Source organism: Thermothielavioides terrestris, chromosome 3 (genome assembly GCF_000226115.1).
Source record: "Thermothielavioides terrestris NRRL 8126 chromosome 3, complete sequence".
NCBI lineage: Eukaryota > Fungi > Ascomycota > Sordariomycetes > Sordariales > Chaetomiaceae > Thermothielavioides > Thermothielavioides terrestris.
In genome coordinates, this window is record NC_016459.1 from 2,859,599 (window position 1) to 2,880,037 (window position 20,439).

The 20,439-nt window shown below is 59.4% G+C and overlaps 9 protein-coding genes across 9 annotated transcripts; 2 read left to right on the forward strand and 7 right to left on the reverse strand.

Moving 5' to 3' along the window:
- Positions 1-3,324: 3,324 nt before the first annotated feature.
- THITE_2117380 (uncharacterized protein) lies at positions 3,325-6,067 on the reverse strand. Its single transcript, XM_003654344.1, has 2 exons — positions 5,376-6,067; positions 3,325-5,351 (listed from the first exon to the last, which is right to left on the reverse strand). Exons 1-2 carry the CDS (start codon positions 6,000-6,002, stop codon positions 3,522-3,524), a joined length of 2,457 nt encoding a protein of 818 aa, XP_003654392.1. The 5' UTR covers positions 6,003-6,067; the 3' UTR covers positions 3,325-3,521.
- A 1-nt stretch (position 6,068) lies between these two features.
- On the reverse strand, positions 6,069-7,391 carry THITE_2117382 (uncharacterized protein). The gene is made up of 2 exons (XM_003654345.1): positions 7,093-7,391; positions 6,069-6,954 (listed from the first exon to the last, which is right to left on the reverse strand). Exons 1-2 carry the CDS (start codon positions 7,256-7,258, stop codon positions 6,380-6,382), a joined length of 741 nt encoding a protein of 246 aa, XP_003654393.1. The 5' UTR covers positions 7,259-7,391; the 3' UTR covers positions 6,069-6,379.
- Positions 7,392-7,525: 134 nt separating this feature from the next.
- On the forward strand, positions 7,526-8,380 carry THITE_160290 (uncharacterized protein; the record flags this gene model as incomplete). The annotated part of the gene is made up of 1 exon (XM_003654346.1): positions 7,526-8,380. One exon carries the CDS (start codon positions 7,526-7,528, stop codon positions 8,378-8,380), a length of 855 nt encoding a protein of 284 aa, XP_003654394.1.
- On the reverse strand, positions 8,339-10,426 carry THITE_2117384 (uncharacterized protein). Its single transcript, XM_003654347.1, has 3 exons — positions 9,644-10,426; positions 9,349-9,573; positions 8,339-9,273 (listed from the first exon to the last, which is right to left on the reverse strand). The coding sequence occupies exons 1-3, from the start codon at positions 9,835-9,837 to the stop codon at positions 8,601-8,603; spliced, it is 1,092 nt and encodes a 363-aa protein (XP_003654395.1). The 5' UTR covers positions 9,838-10,426; the 3' UTR covers positions 8,339-8,600.
- A 387-nt stretch (positions 10,427-10,813) lies between these two features.
- On the reverse strand, positions 10,814-11,949 carry THITE_2117388 (uncharacterized protein). The gene is made up of 3 exons (XM_003654348.1): positions 11,737-11,949; positions 11,035-11,673; positions 10,814-10,973 (listed from the first exon to the last, which is right to left on the reverse strand). Exons 2-3 carry the CDS (start codon positions 11,105-11,107, stop codon positions 10,843-10,845), a joined length of 204 nt encoding a protein of 67 aa, XP_003654396.1. The 5' UTR covers positions 11,108-11,673; positions 11,737-11,949; the 3' UTR covers positions 10,814-10,842.
- An 840-nt stretch (positions 11,950-12,789) lies between these two features.
- On the forward strand, positions 12,790-14,014 carry THITE_2117389 (uncharacterized protein). Its single transcript, XM_003654349.1, has one exon. The coding sequence runs from the start codon at positions 13,010-13,012 to the stop codon at positions 13,841-13,843; it is 834 nt and encodes a 277-aa protein (XP_003654397.1). The 5' UTR covers positions 12,790-13,009; the 3' UTR covers positions 13,844-14,014.
- Positions 14,015-14,669: 655 nt separating this feature from the next.
- THITE_52688 (uncharacterized protein) lies at positions 14,670-15,599 on the reverse strand (the record flags this gene model as incomplete). Its single annotated transcript, XM_003654350.1, has 1 exon — positions 14,670-15,599. The coding sequence occupies one exon, from the start codon at positions 15,597-15,599 to the stop codon at positions 14,670-14,672; it is 930 nt and encodes a 309-aa protein (XP_003654398.1).
- Positions 15,600-17,719: 2,120 nt separating this feature from the next.
- Positions 17,720-18,536, reverse strand: THITE_2117392 (uncharacterized protein). Its single transcript, XM_003654351.1, has one exon. It carries the CDS (start codon positions 18,387-18,389, stop codon positions 17,859-17,861), a length of 531 nt encoding a protein of 176 aa, XP_003654399.1. The 5' UTR covers positions 18,390-18,536; the 3' UTR covers positions 17,720-17,858.
- A 413-nt stretch (positions 18,537-18,949) lies between these two features.
- Positions 18,950-20,256, reverse strand: THITE_2117393 (uncharacterized protein). The gene has a single exon (XM_003654352.1). It carries the CDS (start codon positions 19,934-19,936, stop codon positions 19,097-19,099), a length of 840 nt encoding a protein of 279 aa, XP_003654400.1. The 5' UTR covers positions 19,937-20,256; the 3' UTR covers positions 18,950-19,096.
- Positions 20,257-20,439: the final 183 nt, after the last annotated feature.

The window sequence follows — 20,439 nt, forward strand, 5'->3', positions numbered from 1 at the left end:
AAACAGCAGCGTGTGTGGTCCGACATTCTGCACTTGACGTCGTTTGGCAACGTGCTTGGTCCAGCCGTTCGGATTCAGGTGAGGGGAGCAACTGAATCCGGTGGCCTGATGTTAGACGGGACGAAACCAGGGTCTGGGGCGCTGCCGGCCACGGTTCGCCAATCAGAGCTCGGATGGTTTCATGGAGACATGGGCATGCACAAACCTCAAGCCCCTGTACCTACTTATACTGTGTAGTGTAAGTGAGGTGAGCAGCAGTCTCGGTAGCGTACCTTACACTGTATGCCAGATAGTAGGGTAGGTAGCTAAGGTAGCACCTACTGTTCGCGGTGTGAATTCCAGCCCTTTCCAATCACGGCAGAGGAATGGAATCTTTAATTGGGCAGCATAAAACTGGCGTTCGAGTCCCGTCTCTATCCTTTAACCCAGACCACCGCGCCGTCAAGGGGAACGGCGAGCGCTCCGACGCAGCGAATTTCTATACGCTCGGCAGGGGTTCAGCCCGCGATGCTGCCGGACGGGAACGCCCGGGCCCCGCTGAAGCCCGGCTGCATCGGCCTGCTGCGGACAGGAGAACGCGCAGGAGTGTAGGTGGCACGCCAGAATCGAAGTTCGAAATCACCTGATACCGTCTGCACAACGGGCGCCCGACTCAATCTGGCCAGCGGGTTCTGGACCGTCTGTATTCAGCTAACCGACTTGTCAGGCCATGAACCCTTTCTGCCGCCTTTTCCCACAGCACCACTGGGCGTTACCGTACGCTGTGGCAACCCAGTTCGTATCGCTCTCTGTAAGTGCTCTCTTACTACAGGTAACGTCGCGATTAACTCGCTGCGGAATCTTTCTCGTGTACAAAACGCCACGCGCATCAGACGACTGCCAAGACTTCGCATCGCCTCTAAGTCTCCAGGAGGACTTGTAACGGGATAGACTGCTACAGCTGACTTCACAACCAAGCAAGAGGGAACTGCGGCAACGACGTCCTGATTCTCTCATCATCTGCTATAGCTGAGCTCCCACATAGGAATGATTTTTAGGAAGGGGAAGCTCACAGGAACTGATCCTGAAGAAGGGAAACTCCCCCTTCCTACTCATCATTCCTGTGTCGCTATCAAGTCGCTGGCTCCGTCGTATCCGCTCGAATCTCACCACTCTGATCTGACCACCTCTGAGTGTATAAGCCTTGGAACCGTAACTACCCATTCCTCCTCCACTTGTGACATTTCTCATATTACCATTGACTCTCTGGGTAGTTCGGAACTCGATATAGTAGCTTTGTTTTTAGTGGTATTGTTGTTGCCTTGTTGTGGTTCTTTTAGTGGTATTGTTGTTGCCTTGTTGTGGTTCTTGCACGACTCCAAAATACGTCGCCCCCTTTTTGGCCCTTGCGATGTAAATTAATACCAGAACTTAGTTTTCATGCTCCTATTTTCCCATTTTTTTTTCGCCCTCCTATCATCAGGAGCGCCATGGGTGAGTCGATACTAGAGCGGCTGTTAGCGCCTATGGTCTTTATGCCGTTGAAGCTGTCCCACCACGGATGAAAATGCGAGCGTCGTGGCCGCCTACTGTGCAGCCCCCTATACTATGTGGTCGAGACTATTGACGTAGTCCGCTAAGGAGCGATGGTTGACAGGTAACCCAGAGGGAATGATGTTCATGGCGGCGGCACGCTCCATCATGAATACTGTATTGCTTGCGAGCACGTTGGCCGCGGTGGTCGACCCGACGTATAAAATGATCTCACAGTGGTCATGACGGCGACAGAAAACGCGGCGATGGGTCGAAATCGGCAGTAGCAATTACATTGCAGAGCTCGCGTGCATGAGATGCCTCGTCGAAGAGATCCAGATGTGGCACAAACACGCCTTCGGGGTGATTGCTTGCCGCGAGACGGGTCACCGCGCTGAGAGCTGTAAAGGGGGGGGGGGGGGGGGGTGGAGTTTGCTACGCAATAACCTGTGATAGACTCCGATACATTGCGGTCCAACCTGACCAGGTAATAGATCCGATCAGGTGCTGTTGTTACCGGGCAAACTGAGCACCAATCTCAACGAGGCGCGGCGAGCTGGTAGCATCTTGAACATCAAGGTACGATTGGGACTCGAGAACGCTTTCCACGATTCCACACATTTGGGCAAACACTGGGTTCAAGACACTACACCAACATAACCGAACCAGCAAACCTGAAATGACCTAGCATTCTCCAGCAACACTCAGAACCCTTGTACTCCCACATCCACTCCCACTCCCCCTTCCCACCCGGCCACCACCCCCCTTTTCCTGGCGTCTCCCTCTCAGCTACACCTTTTCCCTCCCCCCTTAGGCTCAACCTCAACCTCAGCCTCAGCCTCAGCCTTGACCTTCGCCCTATCCTTCGCAACACCGTTGCCCTTCCCCTTGTCGTTGCCGCTGGTCCCTCCCACCTCCTTCTCCCCCCCGCTCGTTGCCGGCCCAAACAACTGCCGAGTCTGTGCCGCGGCCGTGAACAGCTCGTGCCCGAACCCCGAGACGTCGTAGCCTGATCGGGGCATTGCCGGGTTTGCGGGGGGCGGAGCGGACGGGCCGGTCGGTGAGCACACACAGGTGGTGGCGGATGAGACGGAGTGGGTGGTGGTTTGGGAGTGGTGGACTCTGTGGGTGTCTGGCAGCGGCTGAGATTCTTGTTTGGGGTGGTGGGTGGTTGGTTCGCGAGCGTGGTGAGAGTGATGGGGAGTGAGGTAGAGCAAGGTGTAGCCGGATTGGTGCGGCGGCAGGTGGTTGAGGTGTGGTTGACTAGTCGATGTGGTGGTAGTCTTCCTTGCGTGGATGGAGTGGTGCTGATGTGGTGAAGACGGGGCCTGGATGGATGGTGCCCAGGGGAGAGATGATAGGAGTGCTGGCGTGCTGAGAGGATGGATGGATGGATGGCGGAGAGTGACTTCCTCCGAGGCCGGATGAATGGCTGTGTTAAGGACGGCGAGATGTGTGAAGAAGAGTTAGTGCCCGGAGAAGACCAGCTGGACCCAAGGAGAGAGAGACATGGCCTTATATCCTCGACTTCACCACCTGCGGTCGTTGTCCATGGCAGCGTTCAGCAACTGTAGCAACAACCAGACAGAGCCTTACCACTCCAAAGGCCTTCCATTCTCTCCTTATGATGCTACCAGCCGCCGGACGACAACCCGTCTTTGATCATGGGGTTGCATGAGGTCTGCGCCTGCGGGTGAAGCAGTCGGCGTAGGAAGACAAAAGAACACACAAGGCTGACTGCATGAACGATGACGGTTGCCCACAACCGAACGGATAGACGACAACATCCGCGGTCAAGATCAAAGCAGACCGGCTGCACTCGATCACAGCCCCGGTGGAGTCGCTTCTCAGGCTGAGCTGTGTTCCGGACACGCAGGGTGCTGTGCCAGGTTGGATGTTGTCGAGATTTTTTTTTCTTTTATTGTTTTCTTCAAAGACTGCTCTGCTGGTCTGAGCATTGGTCTCCTGGGTATCATGCCGCCATCAAATGCTATACACATCATCTGCAGCTACGCAGCGGCCGCCAACGACTCCCGCCTCTTCTCCTTATCCTTCTTCTTCTCCTTTACTTTGCCTTCAGCACTCTTCTTTTTGCTCTCGTTATGCTCCTCTTCTTTTGCCTTCTTCCCCTTCTTCTCGCCATGTCCCTTTTCTCCTACCAATGCCTCCACTGGAAGCTTTACCCTCCCCTTTTTCTTCTCCCCGTCAGCCCCATTAAACTTCTTCTCCTTTTTACTCTTGTTATTCTCCCCTCCTCTTCCCTTCTTCTCCTCCAACCCCGCCGCTGCAGGCTTTCCGTTCCCCTTCTTCTTGCCGCTAACCTTCTTCTCCTCCTTCACCGCCGGCATCGCCGCAACCCTCTGCCCCTCAGGATCCGTCTCCTTGGCCCAGCGCACCCAGTCGTGCCGCCGGTGGCTCCACAGGTCGCCGCGCCACGTCCGCCAGACGTTGCGCCCCAGCCAGGTCGACCGCAGATCGCGCTCGCGGCGCTCCAGCTGCGCCATGATGTTCTCCTTCAGGTGGAACGGCACGACGGCGACGCCCTCGCCCCTGGACGGCGCCGAGATGATGGCGTTGACGACGGCGCTGCCGTGCTGGGACGCGGCGATGTCGTAGATGTTGGGCAGCATGGCCGCTACGAGGAGCTTGTGGAAGTGCGGGATCTGCGGAGGGGCGGCTAGGGCGTTGAGGAGCACCGTGGCGGTGGGTGCTGACGAGGTCGCAAGGCGGAGAAGCTGCTCTGTGGATAGGGAGAGTAGAGAGTTTTGGATGGCCTTGGAGGGTTGTCCTGGGATGGTGAGGAGTGCTGACGCGACTTGACTGCCGTGCGAGAGGAGCGCGGCCTTGTTCTTCGCGTCGGGCTGCTGGAACTTCTTTTCGTCTGGTCTCCCTGCTGGCTCCGCCTCGTCGAGGGGGCAGAGTTTGGGGACCAGGTACTTCCAGTTCCCGCCGCACGCCGTTGTGAGCGCCTGTAAGAGGGAGTTGAGTTCTGCGGTGGCGCCGCGCACACTGCAGCGCTCGAAGAAGGTCTTGATGACGTTGAGGCGTCCCCTCTCGAGCAGGGACGGGAGTTCTGGGAGCGTTTTCTGCACCGCATCAGCCAGGTTCTCCTTGCTCAGCCGGTTGAGCACCTTGATGGCCGGGTACGAGGCGATATCGTTGCGGAGCAGGCTCTGGATCCGCGGACCGAAGATGTTTGCCTGCAGACCCTTGAAGATTTTGCCCGGGCAGTGGGCGATGAGGGTCTCCAGCAGGCGCGACCCAATGGGGTCATAGAGCATGCTGTTGACGAACTCGCATGCCTGCGACTTCTCATCGGCGAACGAGGCCGGAGCGTCTGGGACCAGCCGTTCGAGAAGAGTCACTTCGCTACTGTGGCCCTGGTCGTCCTTGTTGGCATTGTCCTCCTTGGATGCATTGCCCTTCTTCTTCTTCGCCAACAGTGAAAGCTCCAGGTCCAATAACAGCTGCAATGTGGGGTTGCCCGTGGGATGCTTCGCCAGCACCCGAAGTGCCGTCGCATCCATGTTGGCGGTCGAGTCGGCAATGATCTTCTCGATCGCCGACGTGAATGATGACGGCACCGCCCTAGTTTGCGAATTGAGCCCGCTCGACGCGGCCGAGGCGCCTTCGACGGTGACGTACTCTTTGTTCTTGCCCTGCAGCAGCGACTTGGTGCCTGCCTGGTCGAGCGGGCGCCCAGACAGGACTACCAGCAGCACTCTCAGCGCATGCGAGCCGTACCGATCCGACAGTAAGAACGAGAGGTGCTCCTCCAGCTCATCGAGCGTCAGCAAGAACAAGTCTTCCATGGAGGTATTCATGGCCTCGGTAACTTCCTCGCTGTCCTCGGCCCCATCAGCCTCGCCCGTCTCCGCATTCTCGTCCCCTCCCCCGCTCAGCTCCTGCGTCACGACCGGGGCGCTCATCAGAAACAGCTTTTCGCAGCAGTGGCTCGCGAAGCGGTGCGTGACGAGCGTCATGAAGTGGCCGGCGAAGGCGCCGAACAGTCTCTTCTTCTGCTTGGCGCTCGACAGCAGGATCAGGCGCTCCATCAGGCGCGAGCACGACTGGCTGCTGGCGAGCTTGAGCTCCTTGCCGCGGGCCTCGCGATAGACGTTCTGCAGGAAGAGGTGGCGGTCCTCGGGTGAGGGGAAGTCGTTCAGCTCGAGCAGCTCGTCGGCGTGGCGGAAGTATTCTTGTTCCTGGTCGGCGAGCATGCCGAAGAACTCGCGCTCAAAGTTGCCGCCGCGGGGGCCGCGGTTGCCGTTCGCGGCGCTTGCTGATGACTCGTCATCGTCAAAGGGAATGAAGTCGGCGGTCGGGTCGTAGTCGTTGTTGAGCCCTCCGGAATCTAGAAGCGTCTCGTCGCGGTCGTGGTGCTGCCGCTTCGCTGCGCGTTCCTCGTCATCGGCGAGCTCTCGTTTGCGCTTCTTGGCGCGCTTCTCGTCACGGATCAGCTGCCGCTTGGATTTTCTGTTTTTGCCCATCGCTGTGCTCCGTCTGCACCTTGCGCAATCGAAGTTGCTGGCGGGGTGGTCGAGCTCGGCCTCCTGCGTACACGGTAGAAAAGTGAACCTCGCAAACAAGCAAAATTCTTATCTTATCGCAATTTTAACCCTAACCCTTGATATGATCCTTTCTACCCCTGGGTTGACCATCCTATCCTTCTATCCTTGCCCCTTGACACACCAAGTTCCGGAGCAGGCGCTTGGCTGAGGTACGCGGCAGAAAGTTGAAAGGGGATAAAAACCCCCAGAGCCGTGTCAGGGTCAGGTCAAGTGGCGGGGTGTCTTGAGTGCGCATCAAACACCGCTTGAAGCTGCTATCTTCAGGTGATGATTCCGCAGTTGCCAAAACGCAGCTGCTAGGCCGTAGGGGTATCATCAAGACGTCGCTGGATCTCCCTCACCGCCTCGTCAACGCCAGACACCACCAACGTGGGCCGCATATCACCCAGCACATCCCCCAGCCGGTCAATCCACCCCTTCCCGCCTCTGTCGACCCAAGCCGACCGCAGCCCCGCAGCCACCGCGCCGAGCGCATCAAACGGATTCGAACTCACCAGCCAGACCCCGTGCGGCGCGTCTTCCTTCCCCACCCGCCTCAACAAATACTCATACGTCCTCCTGTCAGGCTTGAAGACCTCTACCTCGTCGACACTCACCAGCCCCTTCAGCACGTGAGCGTGTGGCCCCAGGTCGGGCGAGTTGCGCACCGACGCGGCAAGCGCCGCCGGGGTGCCGTTGGAGAAGACGTAGGCGTCGACCCAGGGTGCATTCTCGAGCTGCTGCAGGGCCGGAGGGACGTCGGGAAACACGTGCAGTGAGTCGTATGCTTTCATCACTCTTTCGATGTCGGGCTCCGGCAGGGCCAGGCCCAGTTCGGCGGCGGCGTGCTGCAGCGAGGCGCGCGTGATGGCGCTGAAGGGGCGGTAGTGGCCTTGTGTGCGGTTAGGCTCATTTGGTCAGCGACCGCTGAGTAGAAACGGCGAGCAGGTAGCGTAAGTGACGGGAGGCCAGAGGCAGTGACTGAGCGTCAGACGGCGAAGGGGGCAGAAGCCGGTGGACGATTTCTTACTCATGGAAGAGATGCGCCAGGAGTATTCGAGCTGGTACCGCCGCCAGAGCGTGGCGAGCGAGCGGGCGGCGTCATGGCCCACCGTCTTGGCGAGCTCGGCCGCGATGGAGTCGGTGGAGAGCAGCGTGCCGTACAGGTCGAAGGCGATGATTGTTTTGTTGGCCATGGCTGCAGATTGCACGTGTGCATACAATTCCAGATGGGTCTGGCCGGTGAGTCAACGGCCGCGTTGGACGGGTGCTGTCGCCGGACCCAGTCGGGCGGGGCACCGGCCGCCGAGACGGGAGATCGACACTGCAGCACGGCGAGGAAACTGGAGCCCGGAGTGAGGTAGGCGTATAAACCCTGACATCATCCACGCTGTCTCATGCTCATGCACAGCTCATCGCGGGCAACCTCAAAGTCAACAACGAACCAGTTCCCTCTCCAATAAATGGCGGACGAGATTCCCGAGGAATACATAGCCAACTATGAGCAATTCCGTGATATCCTCTCGTCCTTCCTGATCGAGCGCATTGCGGCCCCCTTGTCCAAGCCGAAGCCGAAGCCGAAACGGCGCTCCAAGAAACCCAGCTCTGGCCCCACCAAATCCCAAGCAGACAACGCCGAAGCAGAACCCTCCGCAGATGACCTCGCCGAATTCACCTCCTATATCGCAACGGCCGTCTTCCTCGCCCTCCCGCCGGACCTGCAATCCCTGACCCACCACGCCTGGGCCGACAACCCGTCGCTGCAAGCCCTCTACACACCGCTGCCCCTCTCCGCCGAGCGCACCGCCGCCCTGCTCCAAACCCTCGACCCCTCCATCGCCGACTCCCTCGCAGCCTACGGCCTCACCAGCCCCCCCTCCCCATCCCCCTCCTCCTCCCCTCTCACACCCTCCTCCCATAGCACCCTACTGGCCCTGTCCCTGCCCTCAACAGCAGAATTCCTCGCCCCAGTACTCACAGCGTACCTCACGGCAACCACCACCCCGCCGCCGCCCCCGTGCTCGACCCGCGCGCAGGTCACAGCCTGCGAGCTGTGCGCCCGCGCCTGGGTCCCGCTGACATACCACCACCTGGTGCCGCGCATGGTGCACGAGAAGGCGGTGCGGCGCGGGTGGCACCGCGCGGGGGATCTGCAGAACGTCGCGTGGCTGTGCGCCGCGTGCCACCGGTTTGTGCACCGCTTCCGCGGGCATGAGGAGTTGGCGAGGGAGTTTTATACCGTCGAGAGGCTGCTGGCGGCGGAGGAGGTGCAGCGGTTTGTGGGGTGGGTGGGGAGGGTGAGGTGGAAGAAGCGGTAGGGAGTTCGTGGTGTTTCACGGCTTTTTTCTTTCTGGAGGGGGGAGCGAGGGGGAAGACATTACCATGTGGGTGGTTTTTGGTTTGTATATCCAGCATTAATATTCGACCTCCGTATCATATCCAATCCAGGGTGAACTCCTAACTCCATCCATCCATCCATCCAGCCCCATCCATAACACCACTTTCTTCCCTATTACCGACCAAGCAAACGAGGGCCCTCTACCCACGCAACAGCCCCTCCCGATCCTCCACCCTCGCCTGCCCGGCCTCCCCTCCCACCCGGCCCATGACCCTCCCATCCCCGCCGTCTTCCTCCCCCCCATTCCCATCCTCATCCTCATCCGCCTCCTCGTCCCCCTCGGCAATCACGCCGCGCTCGGTCACCCAGCTGCGCTGCCGGTGCAGCTCGCTCGGCGCCGGCGCCGCCACCAGGCCGTGGTGCGCCACCGTCCCGCTGGCGACGACCACGCTGCCGGAGCGGCCGGTGCTGCTGCCGGCATTGCTGGTCTGGTGGTGCTGGTGGTGGGGGCCAGCAGGGGCGTTGCTGGCGGCGGCGCCCGGGCCGCTGCTGCTGCTGCTCCAGCCGAACTCGTGGCCCAGCGCGCGGTCGACCTCCTGTTTGAGGGACGCGTCGCTCGTGCGGATCGCCGGGAGGGTGCCGGTGGTTTGGGATGGGTAGCCCGAGTCGGAGTAGCGGTATTCGGGCGAGGTGATGGGCACGGGCAGCACGGCGCCGGCCCGGTTGTAGCCTAGCTCGACCGATTCGCGGGCCCGGGGGCCGCCGGTCACGTAGCCGTGCCCCTTGGCGTTGGCGGTGAGGTGGTACTCTTCGTACTTGAGCAGGCGGCGGTAGACGGTCAGGGCGTAGATGAATGCGCCGATGGTGGCGGCGCTGGCAGGGATGGTTAATTGAACTGACGGGAGGAGTCAAGGGGGCGCGAATGGGAAACGCAAAGGGGACACCCACAGGAGCCCGCAGTCGAGCGCCAGGCCGATGGTCGAGTACTCCCCGTCCATGTGCTGCAGGTACGCGACGATATCGAGCGCAAGCACAGCGAGCGAGAGGGTCAGCTTGACAACGTGCGTGCAGACCATGGTGAAGGGCGTCAGCCTCTCGGTGGCCTTGTGCGCGATCTCGACGATGTTGAGGACCAGCGCGATGAGGTTGAAGCCGACATTAGTGGCTTCCCAGCTGCGGTTGCGATCAGCACGGTACAGCCCGCCGACGCCGACGGTAAGGAAAGGACGGAGGATGCCCGTACACCACCTCGACAATGGGTACCTGGCCCAGCTGGTCCTTCTCCTCATAGTGCTCGAAGGTCTCCGCCAGGCGGTAGGCAAAGATGCCCATGAGACCCAGCAAAACTGCGAGCTGGAAAGTCCACAGCGGCACCAGCACGGCCTTGCGCCATCTCGCGCGCGCATAGAGCACCTGGTCGAGGTCGAGCGACGACATGTTGCGTGTGGAGTGGGCCGCGCAGCCGGAACCGTCGGTGAGGCTGCTCACTCGGCGAGGCTGCTCAATTCGCCCGAGCACCGGATGCTCAATGTCGAATTTAAATCAGTGAAGGACGAGCCTCGTGCCGGGTGAGCAGAATCCGAGCGACGCGGCCCATTAAAGGATCGGGCCCTGCCCCCCCATCGGTTTTCAGCCCCCTCCACGACTGCGAGTGCGCAGCCAACAGGCCGCAGGCGGACGACCCATGCCCTTTTGGTCGGGGCAGCTGCATTTGTTGGTGGGGTCCGCTGAGTTGCTGAGTTGAGCTGAGCAGCCCCTAGCACCCACAGCCACAGTCCGGCTGCCTGGACATCGGCCGCAATGCTTGACGTGTCATGGCTCAGAGAGCCGAGCCTCCGATGTTGATGTCGCTGTGCGACGAGAGTCCCCACTGGATGTACGCAGTGATTTTTTACCAGTCCATTGGTGATATGAGACGAGAGGAAGAAGATGAAAGGAAGACGAGAGGATTACTCGGTGAGATAGCTCCAAGAGGGTTAGGGTTGCGTCTCGTCCCTTACAAAGCAAGGTCCAACACCCTTCATGTGTCGGGTAGGATGTTTGGTGTGTGGTGTGAGAGATGTGGCATTTGACATACAATCACATTGGAGACGGGGCACGTTGGGATGAGACGATACCAAACGGAGAGCGCCACACCGTGGCCAAATGTTTTTGTATTTGTTCCCTCCCAGGCGGCCTCCCCCTGCGGACCCTCCCCCAAATACAGCCGTGACAGTCCAAGACCGAGTGGACTCCAGGATCCTCCACTTCCGTCTGTCTGTGTGATTAACCCATGGCTTGGCCATTGGTGTGTGATAAATGATTATCGTGTTGTCCCAGGGCATGGCGCTGTAATAGCAAGCAGGCGTGCTGCCGATCGACGCTCGGAGCCGAGCTGGCCCTAGTGCCCATCCCGGAGGCTTGATGCCTTGGGCACGTGGATGTGCCGAAGTGCGGACGCCATTAGAGGCCCTTTGCGGTGGCGTCTTGGTGCACCTTGGTCGCTTCAAAGGGAACGACATTCCCAGCCGCGTCCGTCATGGCGGGTGTGGTGATGTCGAAGTCGTTCACGATGTTCTGACGCTTGACAGGAGCTGTGATAATGGCTCATCAGCACGACGGTGCATCATCAGCGCCACTGCTTCCGGCTCTTACCCTTTTCCTCCACTGCGGGATACGCCAAGGCCGTGGCGGCGAGGGCAAGAATGGAAGCAACGATGAGCTTCATGTTGACTGATTCGGAGGGTATTGCTCTGAAGAAGGCACCGGGGGAGGCGTGGGAATCGGAAAGAGTATAACGAACGTGTCGGCCGGCGACGAGCAGCAACGTGAGGCTGGACAGAAGTGAATAAAGCGAGCGGTGATGGGACAGAGGGAAGGAGAGAAGGCCGCGGCGAGCCAAGCCAGGGTATTTGTATGTACACTCCAGAGCGGCAACCTGGCGATCATGATCCGCAATGCCTGATAGACAACTAAGTGTTTCAGGCAACGCGCACCAAGCCAAGATGAGATGATCCTTACCCACACACTCGAGACGGGCCAGCCGTTCACCGTTTACAACCCAGCGCTTGTCGGAACCAGGAACAGCTCCAGGGGCAGCCATGGCGTTTCCAACCCCAGACTTCTGAAGAGCCTGAGCCTTTAACAGAAGGAAGCTAACATCGAGCGGTGCGCTGGTGGGACTTCTCATCGCATGCAACGCGGCCGCGTTAAGCTTCGCTGCCCTTGTCTGCCCATCACCGTGTCCTGGCATATCAGGGAAGCTAAAACGAGCTTAATCATCTGGTGGGAGGTCTGGAGACGTCCATCAGCTTGGGGGCTCGCAGAGTGAAGCTCTTTGGGCCAGGGGGATGAAACCGGCAGCTGGTCGCGGCGCCGCGCCGCATTGGAGAAAGCCGTGCATGTCGCGGGGGAATGCTGTCGGAAAACCCGTCTCCGGTCCTCAGGTGTTCCAGATCTCGACAACCCAACCCCTGCTTTCCACGTCTCAGGACTAGATCAGGGGCCGATCCCTGTGTGCTGGATTTCGGATGCCAAGATGAAACGAGCTGGGGCTTGGGGCTTTGAGCGCCAAGCGGTGCTGGGAACAACTACACTAACTCCAGCGGACAGCTGGCCTTGCCAGCTGTTCCACTCAGCTGTCAACGCACTTAACCTTGCCAGCACTGGAAGAACGGAGGGCGGTGAAACTCCTCACTCGCCCTCGGGTAGAATGAAGAGCAGACTGCGCCTTGAAGAGAACACTCCGTAGTCCATCGGCAAGTGCCTAGAGGATTTAATTCCGTTCTCTTGGTGAAAACTCTAATAAGGCACAGTGGGCATTCGTACTTCGCAGGTAAACATCCCTTCCATAGTGCTGACATGTAGGAAATGCATGCTCGGAAGACGGTGATGCCTTTCACTGCCAAACCGCTTTTCAGAAGATGACGACACTACCAGGGAAATAGTTAACCGCTGACCCACCTCGACTGTCAGACTCGTCCTTCAGACGAAGCGACGAGGAAGAGCAAGGAAACAAAGGATCTTACATCCGATGACGATGTTGCAACCGAGGTAACTTAACGTTACATACAGAATGCACCACAAGCACGAATTCGACGGAGTACGGAACAGTTGGCGTGAGACTACCTCAAGCACAGGAAAACACTTGCCAGCTCAATGCCCATCCTGCTCCTCGGGTTGGCCAGACCAGTTCGTTTTTCGGCCGAGAGTGTGGGGCTGAGATGGTGGGGCGGCCGCCTTGTCGGGCTGCCCCGCCACGAACCTTGACGGCTGGCCACAGACGGGAGAAGCCTGGGCACCGCCTTACACTAGCGTAGCTGCTGCAACCTTGGATTACAGTGCTGTGGCCCTCTGTGCGACCGAGCTTTGAAATGCAGCTCTCATCCCCCGCCTCGCCCCACTTAGTCGCGGTCTGTTGAAGCCTACCTCCGCGCGCTTCCGTTCCTGCCCCTCCCGGCTCACCTCATTCTCTCACTTTCAGCACGCGTACAGGGCTGGCATGGGCCTCGTCGCTCGCTAGGCACGGATTCTCTGCTCTCTTCAAACCTAAAGACTTCATTTTCTCGCTCCCTCCTTGTTCCGTCCTAGCGTATCGCAAGTGACGCGGCCACGCCAAACCCTCGCCGCCATGGCTACCGTCGAGCACTGCCTCTACTGCTTCGAGGTTCTAGCCGCTCACCTAGAGGACCGCAAGGCCATGACCCTGGCTGAAGTCCAAAAGTCGTGGGCCGAGTACGTCCGTTCCACGGAAGCCGAAGCCGAAGCCGAAACCGAAGTCGACAGCGCCAGCAAACCTGCCAAACGCCTCCCTGCCCTCCGCCGCATCACCGAAGCCTCCTCCTCCTCCTCCTCCAGCACGGCCTCCTCCGCCTCCAACAGCACCCTCTCGCTGAGCCCGGACACGCCCGACACCTCCGCGGCAGACTCGGAGGTGGCCCTGCCGGAGCCGCTCACCGAGTCCCCGCTGTTCGTCACCTGGAACACGGTCTCGCCGCGGCACGGCGGCCGGTCCCTGCGCGGGTGCATCGGCACGTTCGAGGCGCAGGAGCTGGACGAGGGGCTGGCCTCGTACGCGCTGATCTCGGCGCTGCAGGACACGCGCTTCAGCCCGGTGCAGGCGCGCGAGCTGCCGTCGCTCGAGGTCGCCGTCACGCTGCTGACCGACTTCGAGGACGCCGCCGACGCCATGGACTGGCGCCTCGGCACCCACGGCCTGCGCATCTCGTTCCACCACCACGGCCGCCGCTACGGCGCCACCTACCTGCCCGACGTGGCCGTCGAGCAGGGCTGGACCAAGGAGGAGACGCTGGTCAGCCTGATGCGCAAGGCCGGCTGGGTCGGCCGCAGGGATCGGTGGCACGAGGTCGAGCTGAAGGTCGTCCGGTATCAGGGCAAGAAGGAGAGCTTGGAGTACGCCGAGTTCAAGCGGTGGAGGGACTGGGTTGACAAGGGCGGGAAATGAGGGGGGCTAAGGGGATGCTGCTTGAGCTGGGAGAGCCAAAGGGAATAGAGAGAATTGAGCATGTGAGGAGTACAGGATCGGGCTGGGCAGGGCTAGGGTTGGGCAGGTTCACGGGATACAGGGGCATCGGGACGGGTGGGCTTCGGGAATATCGGCTGGGCGTTTGGGACGGCTAGAGGATGGGCGCGGCGAGGGGAGCCCGGGCCTCGGGGTTGATGGTTGCTCTTTGCTCAACTTACCCAACTCACATACGGAGGGAGAACGGCCGTCTTTGGAGCGGGGGGATATGGCCTCGTTTCAGGGGCCGTTATCTCAGACTCTGAGAACAAGGACTTCATATTTCACAAAACTTGCTGGGCTATGGTCCATCCTGTGAGACTGCTTACCATTAGCCCTAGAGCCGCTTTGAGCACTGGGTTGGGCCCGGACTGTTCCGCAAATCCCCGGAAGACACCCAGCCGATCCTTGGACTCAAAGCTCGCCTCACCAGAATTCAGCACCATAGTAGACAGATAACGAAAAGGTGTGTCGCTCATAATCATGCCGTCAATGGGAAGACCGGCCTCTTTGTTCGCAACTCCAACGACGCCTCCGGTAGTATCCCTACAGAAACTAACCCAGCAGAACCCCAACAACAGGGAGAAACTTGCACGCGAGATGCCCATTTCCCTTTCAAACCCAAGCTAACCATGGTATCTTGACTTGCTCCCATGCTCCGTCCCATAAACAGTACAAGACAGTCCCGCCAACTCCTCGCTAACCCTTCGACCGAAACAGTCCCATACGCAGCTTACACACAATCACAAGAGACAAGGAGAGGGGAAGGCTACCAGCAGCGCAGCTTCCTCCAGAACCCCCCATTCCCCCGACCGACGCGATCGCCCTTGATATTCGGGCCGCGCGTGCCCATCGCCCTGCCCTGACCACCGGCCCCACCACCAGCCCGCTTCTCGTCCCCCTCGTCCTCCCCGGCGGGCGGCAGCGGCGTCAGCGGCTTGGTCATGCCCCTGCTGCTGGCGGCCAGCTCGGCGTCGGCGGCGCCCGAGGCGGCCAGGCGGCGGGCCTCGACGACGCGGCGCACCAGTAGCGCGAACGTCTCCTCGATGTTGACCTCGAGCCGCGCGCTCGTCTCCATGAAGCCGCAGCCGCGCCGGCGCGCCCACTCGAGCCCCACGGCCGCGGGCACCTGCCGGCTGTCCTGCAGGTCGCACTTGTTGCCGGCCACGATCTTGACCGGCGGCACCGTCTTGGCGCCGGAGCCGGCGCCGCCCGCCGCCAGCCGGTTGTGCAGCAGGTGGTGGTGGTGCGGGGCGTCGCCCAGGTCCGGCAGCGTCGGCGACATGTGCAGGCCGGTCAGGCCGGCGCGGCGGGCGCGGGCCGCGTTGTCGAGCCGCGTCTCGGCCTCCATGTCGATCAGCTCGTTGAAGTAGTCGAGCGCGTCGAGCGAGGCGCGCGACGTGATGTCGTAGACGAGCAGGAAGGCGTCGGCGCCCAGGTTCGACGTCGCCCACATGCCGCGGTACTCCTCCTGGCCGGCCGTGTCGGTCAGGCTGAGGTGGTACACCACGCCGTCGATCCGGCGCGTCACGCTGTAGCTGTCCTCGATCGTCGGGTCGTACTCGCTCGTCCACTGGCTCCGGACCAGGCGCAGGGTGATGGAGGACTTGCCGCAGCCGCCGTCGCCGCAGATCGTGATGGAGATGGGCACCGGCAGCTGCGAGGCGTCAGACGCCGATGGCGTGTGCACGGGTTTCATATTTTTTTCTTCTTTTTTTTTCTTTTTTTTCTTTTTTTTTCTTTTTTTTTCTTTCCTTTCGGAGGAGGTTAGTTTAGGTGGCTTTGCTAGAACAATTGGCGTGCTACGGCATGCAGCGCGTGGGCAGCAGAGTGTCCGCTGTCACGATCAGCTGGCGTCAACCAGCCGCGAAGAAAATGTGGTTAGGGATGGCGACACCGCGCGACGCGTAAAGCCGAGTGATGATGAATGAGCGGAACGAGGCTCTTGCTTGAGAGAGAGCACCTCGGCTTATGCTCTGCCAATAAGCGCCTAGGCGCGGCCTGCCCTCAACGGGACGGCACGCGGCTCTGGGGGGTCGGGGTCGTGTTTGACGCGGCGTCGCAAACAAGCTGAGAGAGAAGGTTCCAGGTCGGTGGTGGGGCACAAAACGCGACGTCACACTGGCAAACAAGCTGTGCAACGAGGAGGCAGACGCAAGAATGTAGCCGAAACGAGTGAAACACGCACGTCAGCGAAATCGTGAGGAAGAAACAGTAGTTGGTGACTGAGATGCTGTAGAAAAGCAAAGCCTGTTACGCCGTGGGAGGTAGCACTCGGTTGGCCAACCAGCGACGAAAATTGAAAAGGAGTCGCGACCGGCTTAACTCCATTCATCCAAATCTTTCGGCATCACCGAAATTGCACACAGGGCAGCAAGTGGCCGTGAAATGGCAGCACGCCAAATGAGCTAGAACAGAAATTTCCTTTGTTTTCCTCTTTCGGCCGGAAAACCATGACTAAGGAGGCTGATGGTGAATTTTGCAAGCTCAATGATGGAAGCCGGAAGTCTGCTGGCAGTAATTCGGTAGTTATTCCGCACAGGAGCATGGGAGAAACGTTCGTCGTTGGCATGTTGATTCGCGAGTTATCCAGGGTTAGGGTTTCCCTTATCTGTCAAATCACTGATCCTTGTGTCGCATCAGCCAGCTTGGCAGATGCAACTTTAATTCACACAGTTAACAAGTGAACGTTAGCTACGTATAAGTTGAGTGACCGAGGTTCTCACGGAAATCAAACCAATTGCTCAGAGGGCCCAACTCTGACACCACTCGAAAACCCTAAACACCTAAGCACCACCCATCATTGAACTTGTTGCCTCTCGCACACCTGGACGCACACACATGCGCACACACTCGTCCAAAAACAAAACAAAACAAACAACAACAACAACAACAACAACAACAACAACAACAACAACAAAAAAAAAAAAAAAAAAAAAAAAAAAAAAAAAAAAAAAAAAAAAAAAAAGAACAGTTAACACCTTATCCCTCCTATGAACCTGTCTGCCAGATAAAAGACGACATTACCGACTAGCAAGCGGCTTAGGCCGCTGCTGCATTTGCCCGTCTTTCCCACCACAGCCCGTGTAACACTCGAAGAGTTGCGGTGGTGACCGGCCAACAAGTTCCCCATTACTTACGATCGGAGAGGCAGCAAATTGTGTGATTCCGGCTGCCCATCTCCTTTCGTCTGTGCCGGCTTAAACACCCAACCCGGGTGTCCGACCATAAGGCAATACACAGAGACAATAACCAAGCTAGTCAATGTCACGCCGAGTTAGTATTTGCCCACTGACATGAAACAAAACAGACAGGGAGCAGCCAGGATTGTTGAGCAACAGAGAATCAGGAAGAAAAATCAAAAACGGAACACAAACGCCAGAGGAGAAACAGGAGAGACACTTACACCCCCTCAAACCCGATGAACAACCCCTCGTCGTGAATCAGATCACCCTGATAGCCGTCATGCAACTCCGCCAGGCGGTACGAGCAGCGGGCCAGGGTAAGCAGGATGGCGGCGGCCAAGAAGCCGAAGAAGATTTTCAGCCGGGTCGCCGAGACAGCAGCAGCAGGAGCAGCAGCAGCAACAGCTGCACCCCCACCACCACCATAACCGGCATCGCCACCATCATCGGAATCACCATCACCCCCGCCGCCGGTGGCGTTGACGCTCACGCATCCCCCCCGACGGCCGCGCGAGCGCGCGTAGCGGATCAGGTAGTCGGCGAACAGGCCGCAGAACAGCAGCATGGTGAAGACCTGGAGGCCGAGCCCGACGAGGGCGAGGTCGACGCCGACCTGGCTGGAGCCGGAGCTGGACGTCGACAGGCCGCCGCCGGCGGCCTGGAGGGCGAGCGAGACGAGGTCGCAGGGGATGAAGAGGGAGTAGAACAGGCGGGGGTTGAAGCGGGAGAGGGCCGGGGAGAAGTGATTGACGCTGAGCGTGTTTGGCTGAATGTTAGCGCTTGGCGTGGGTGGTAAAGCGTTGCGGGAAGGGGGGAAGGTCGGGGGAACGCCAGGACTCACGCGAGCGCGAGGGTGACGTAGAGGGCGGCGCAGTAGTAGACTGGCACGGTGGTGACGCAGACTGGGCGGTGGTTCGATCGCGTGTGTTAGTCCGAGTCCCTGAGTTCGGTAGGTATGGTGGTGATGTGGCCAAGAACTGACTGATCTGCAACATGAACGCGCTAAAGTTGAACGGGTTGTAGTACATCATCACGCGGCCAATGTAGCCGATGATGGCGCTGGCGGCGGCAAGCAGCATGCAGCCCATGAACCACCACTGTTTCCACCGGATGCCGAGGTACGTGTGGATCACGGCGGAGAGCCCGTACAGGGCAATGAAGGTGGTGTTGGCGGCGAGCGAGGGCCGGTAGCCGTACACGGAAAGCTCCACGGGGCATATGTCGAGCGTGCAGTTGGCGTGGGGCCCGAACACCACGACGTACGGCGGCGGCTTCGGCACCAGGTCACTGGCGTTGGAAAACATGATCGCTGCTATGGCCAGGACCCGAGGAGTGAGGCATGTCCCATGGGGGTAGAGGGCGATCGGGAGCCATTTAAATAGGGAGCAGAGCCAGACCAGGCGGCCTCCTAGAAGCAGAAGAAACTACCGTGTAATCATAGACGCCGTGATCGACACAAACTGTTGTTCTGGTCGATTGCAGCCTCGTGGCACAAGAAGAAGGCTTCGGCCGCGGACTCGAGCGCGATTGGTTTAATCGTACAGTTTCTACGCAGTTCAGTGTATGTAAGAGGCTTGGTTGCGTTTGTGCCAAGACTCAAGCGGGCCAGATTACGAGGCGGTTCGGATTGAATCCGAGAGCAACGAGAGAGGTGCCTGAGTGGCTAAGTATTCTGTGCTTTCTGTGCCAGGGGACCCGTGGTGATCTGTCTGCGTAAATAAGCTTACCATTTCTGCCTGGAACCTAAAACAACTAGTCTAGATTCGATGTTGCAGTCTTCGCAATGGCGTGAAGCCACCTCAGCAAGGAGCTTTCCAAGCATAGGATGCCAGGTGTCTGACCCGATCAGCAGCTCTTGAGCATCCATTTTGCCCAACACCCAACGCACAGACGGTTTTTTTTTTTTTTTTTTTTTTTTTTTTTTTTTTTTTTTTTTTTTTTTTTTTTTTTTGATTCGTTACCATACCCGGGCTGTGTCGTTTTCGAAGGCACAAGCGCTGGAGGTAAGTTCTCAAAGTCCTTTGCCAAGACCAAGATGGAGAACCCTCTGAGAACGGTGGCGTGGGAGACTGCCAGATATCAGCCCCAGCTTGCCATGCTGATGCAGGAAGGGTCCTCTCATCCTCCCGGCGTCGCCGTCCTTGGCAACTTTGGGGGAGAAAAGGACTGCCTGCAAGACCTCGGCGACCTCGGGCGAAGTCGCCCCATCATGGGCTTCTGAAGCCTGCAGACATACAGCTATCCCGTTAGCACTGACCAACATGTCCCAGCTGGCTGGTAAGGTCACGCGCTGAATGTCAGGGTCTATGGGACGCTTGACAATGCCGCCCTCGGAGCGGGTGCCTAAGTTATGCAGCCCTTCAAAGCAATGCAATGCAAGGCCAAAAGTTTGAAAGGCCATGACGCTGCCGACCAGTCTCTCAAGAAAATCGCAAGGGTTGCCACGACTCCGTTCCCTTGTCACAGCGTCGATCATCTCGCCGTCCATGATCCTGTGCAAGAAGCTGGCAGATCTTGTCCCTGTAATGAAAGGGACTCTCTGCCCGGGTTTTTCAAGCACCAGTTTGGGAGCCCGGGGGCCGGGGCGATCCGGCGACTCTGTCGCCAGTACTCGAGAATCATGACTTTCATGGCGCTGCCGTAGACCTCCATTGCGCCCGCACCACAGCCGCCGCGCCAGCGCGATCTCCTGCACCGTCCACATCGGCTTCCACCAGGCGAGGCCCGCCAACTTGACCAGGCCCGCGACGACGACGGCGTCGTGGTTGGCGAGTCCGAACGCCATGCCCAGCGAGCAGGACACCTTCTGCCGGTCCCCCCCAAGGCAGCAAAGGGCCATTGCCATCGCCATTGCCGCTGCGGTTGCCGTAGACGATGCGCGCAGCCGTCCCGGGGCCGAGCCTGTCGAGTGCCTGGATGAAGTTCCCATCGCGGTATCTGTGTCCGCGTCACCCCGGCCGAGCCAGACGACGACCTGGGTCGCTCAGGCGTGAATCCGTCCCATCATTTCCACCTGGGCATTGCGCTCGCTGATGTCCTCCTGGTTGATGCACCGCGAGTCAACTGAGTGTGCGCGACGCGGCTGAGTGTCTGAGCACTCTCAGTGCGTCATGATGGTGGGTGCGGATGAGGACGGGTTGGCCGTCGATGAGGATGGTGTGAGCCGAGGGTCAATTCCCCAGCCGGGCTTAGGCAACCTTGCAGACCCAGAGGAGCTCGGCGACCGTTGGATCCCACAGCGGTTGGGCCACGGACACAAGTGACAGAACAGGTTGCCTTGTGGCTGTTGGAGACCTGGAGATGCCCTCCAGCCGCCGAAGTATATGCACATGTGAAGTGGAGCGAGGAGCCGCA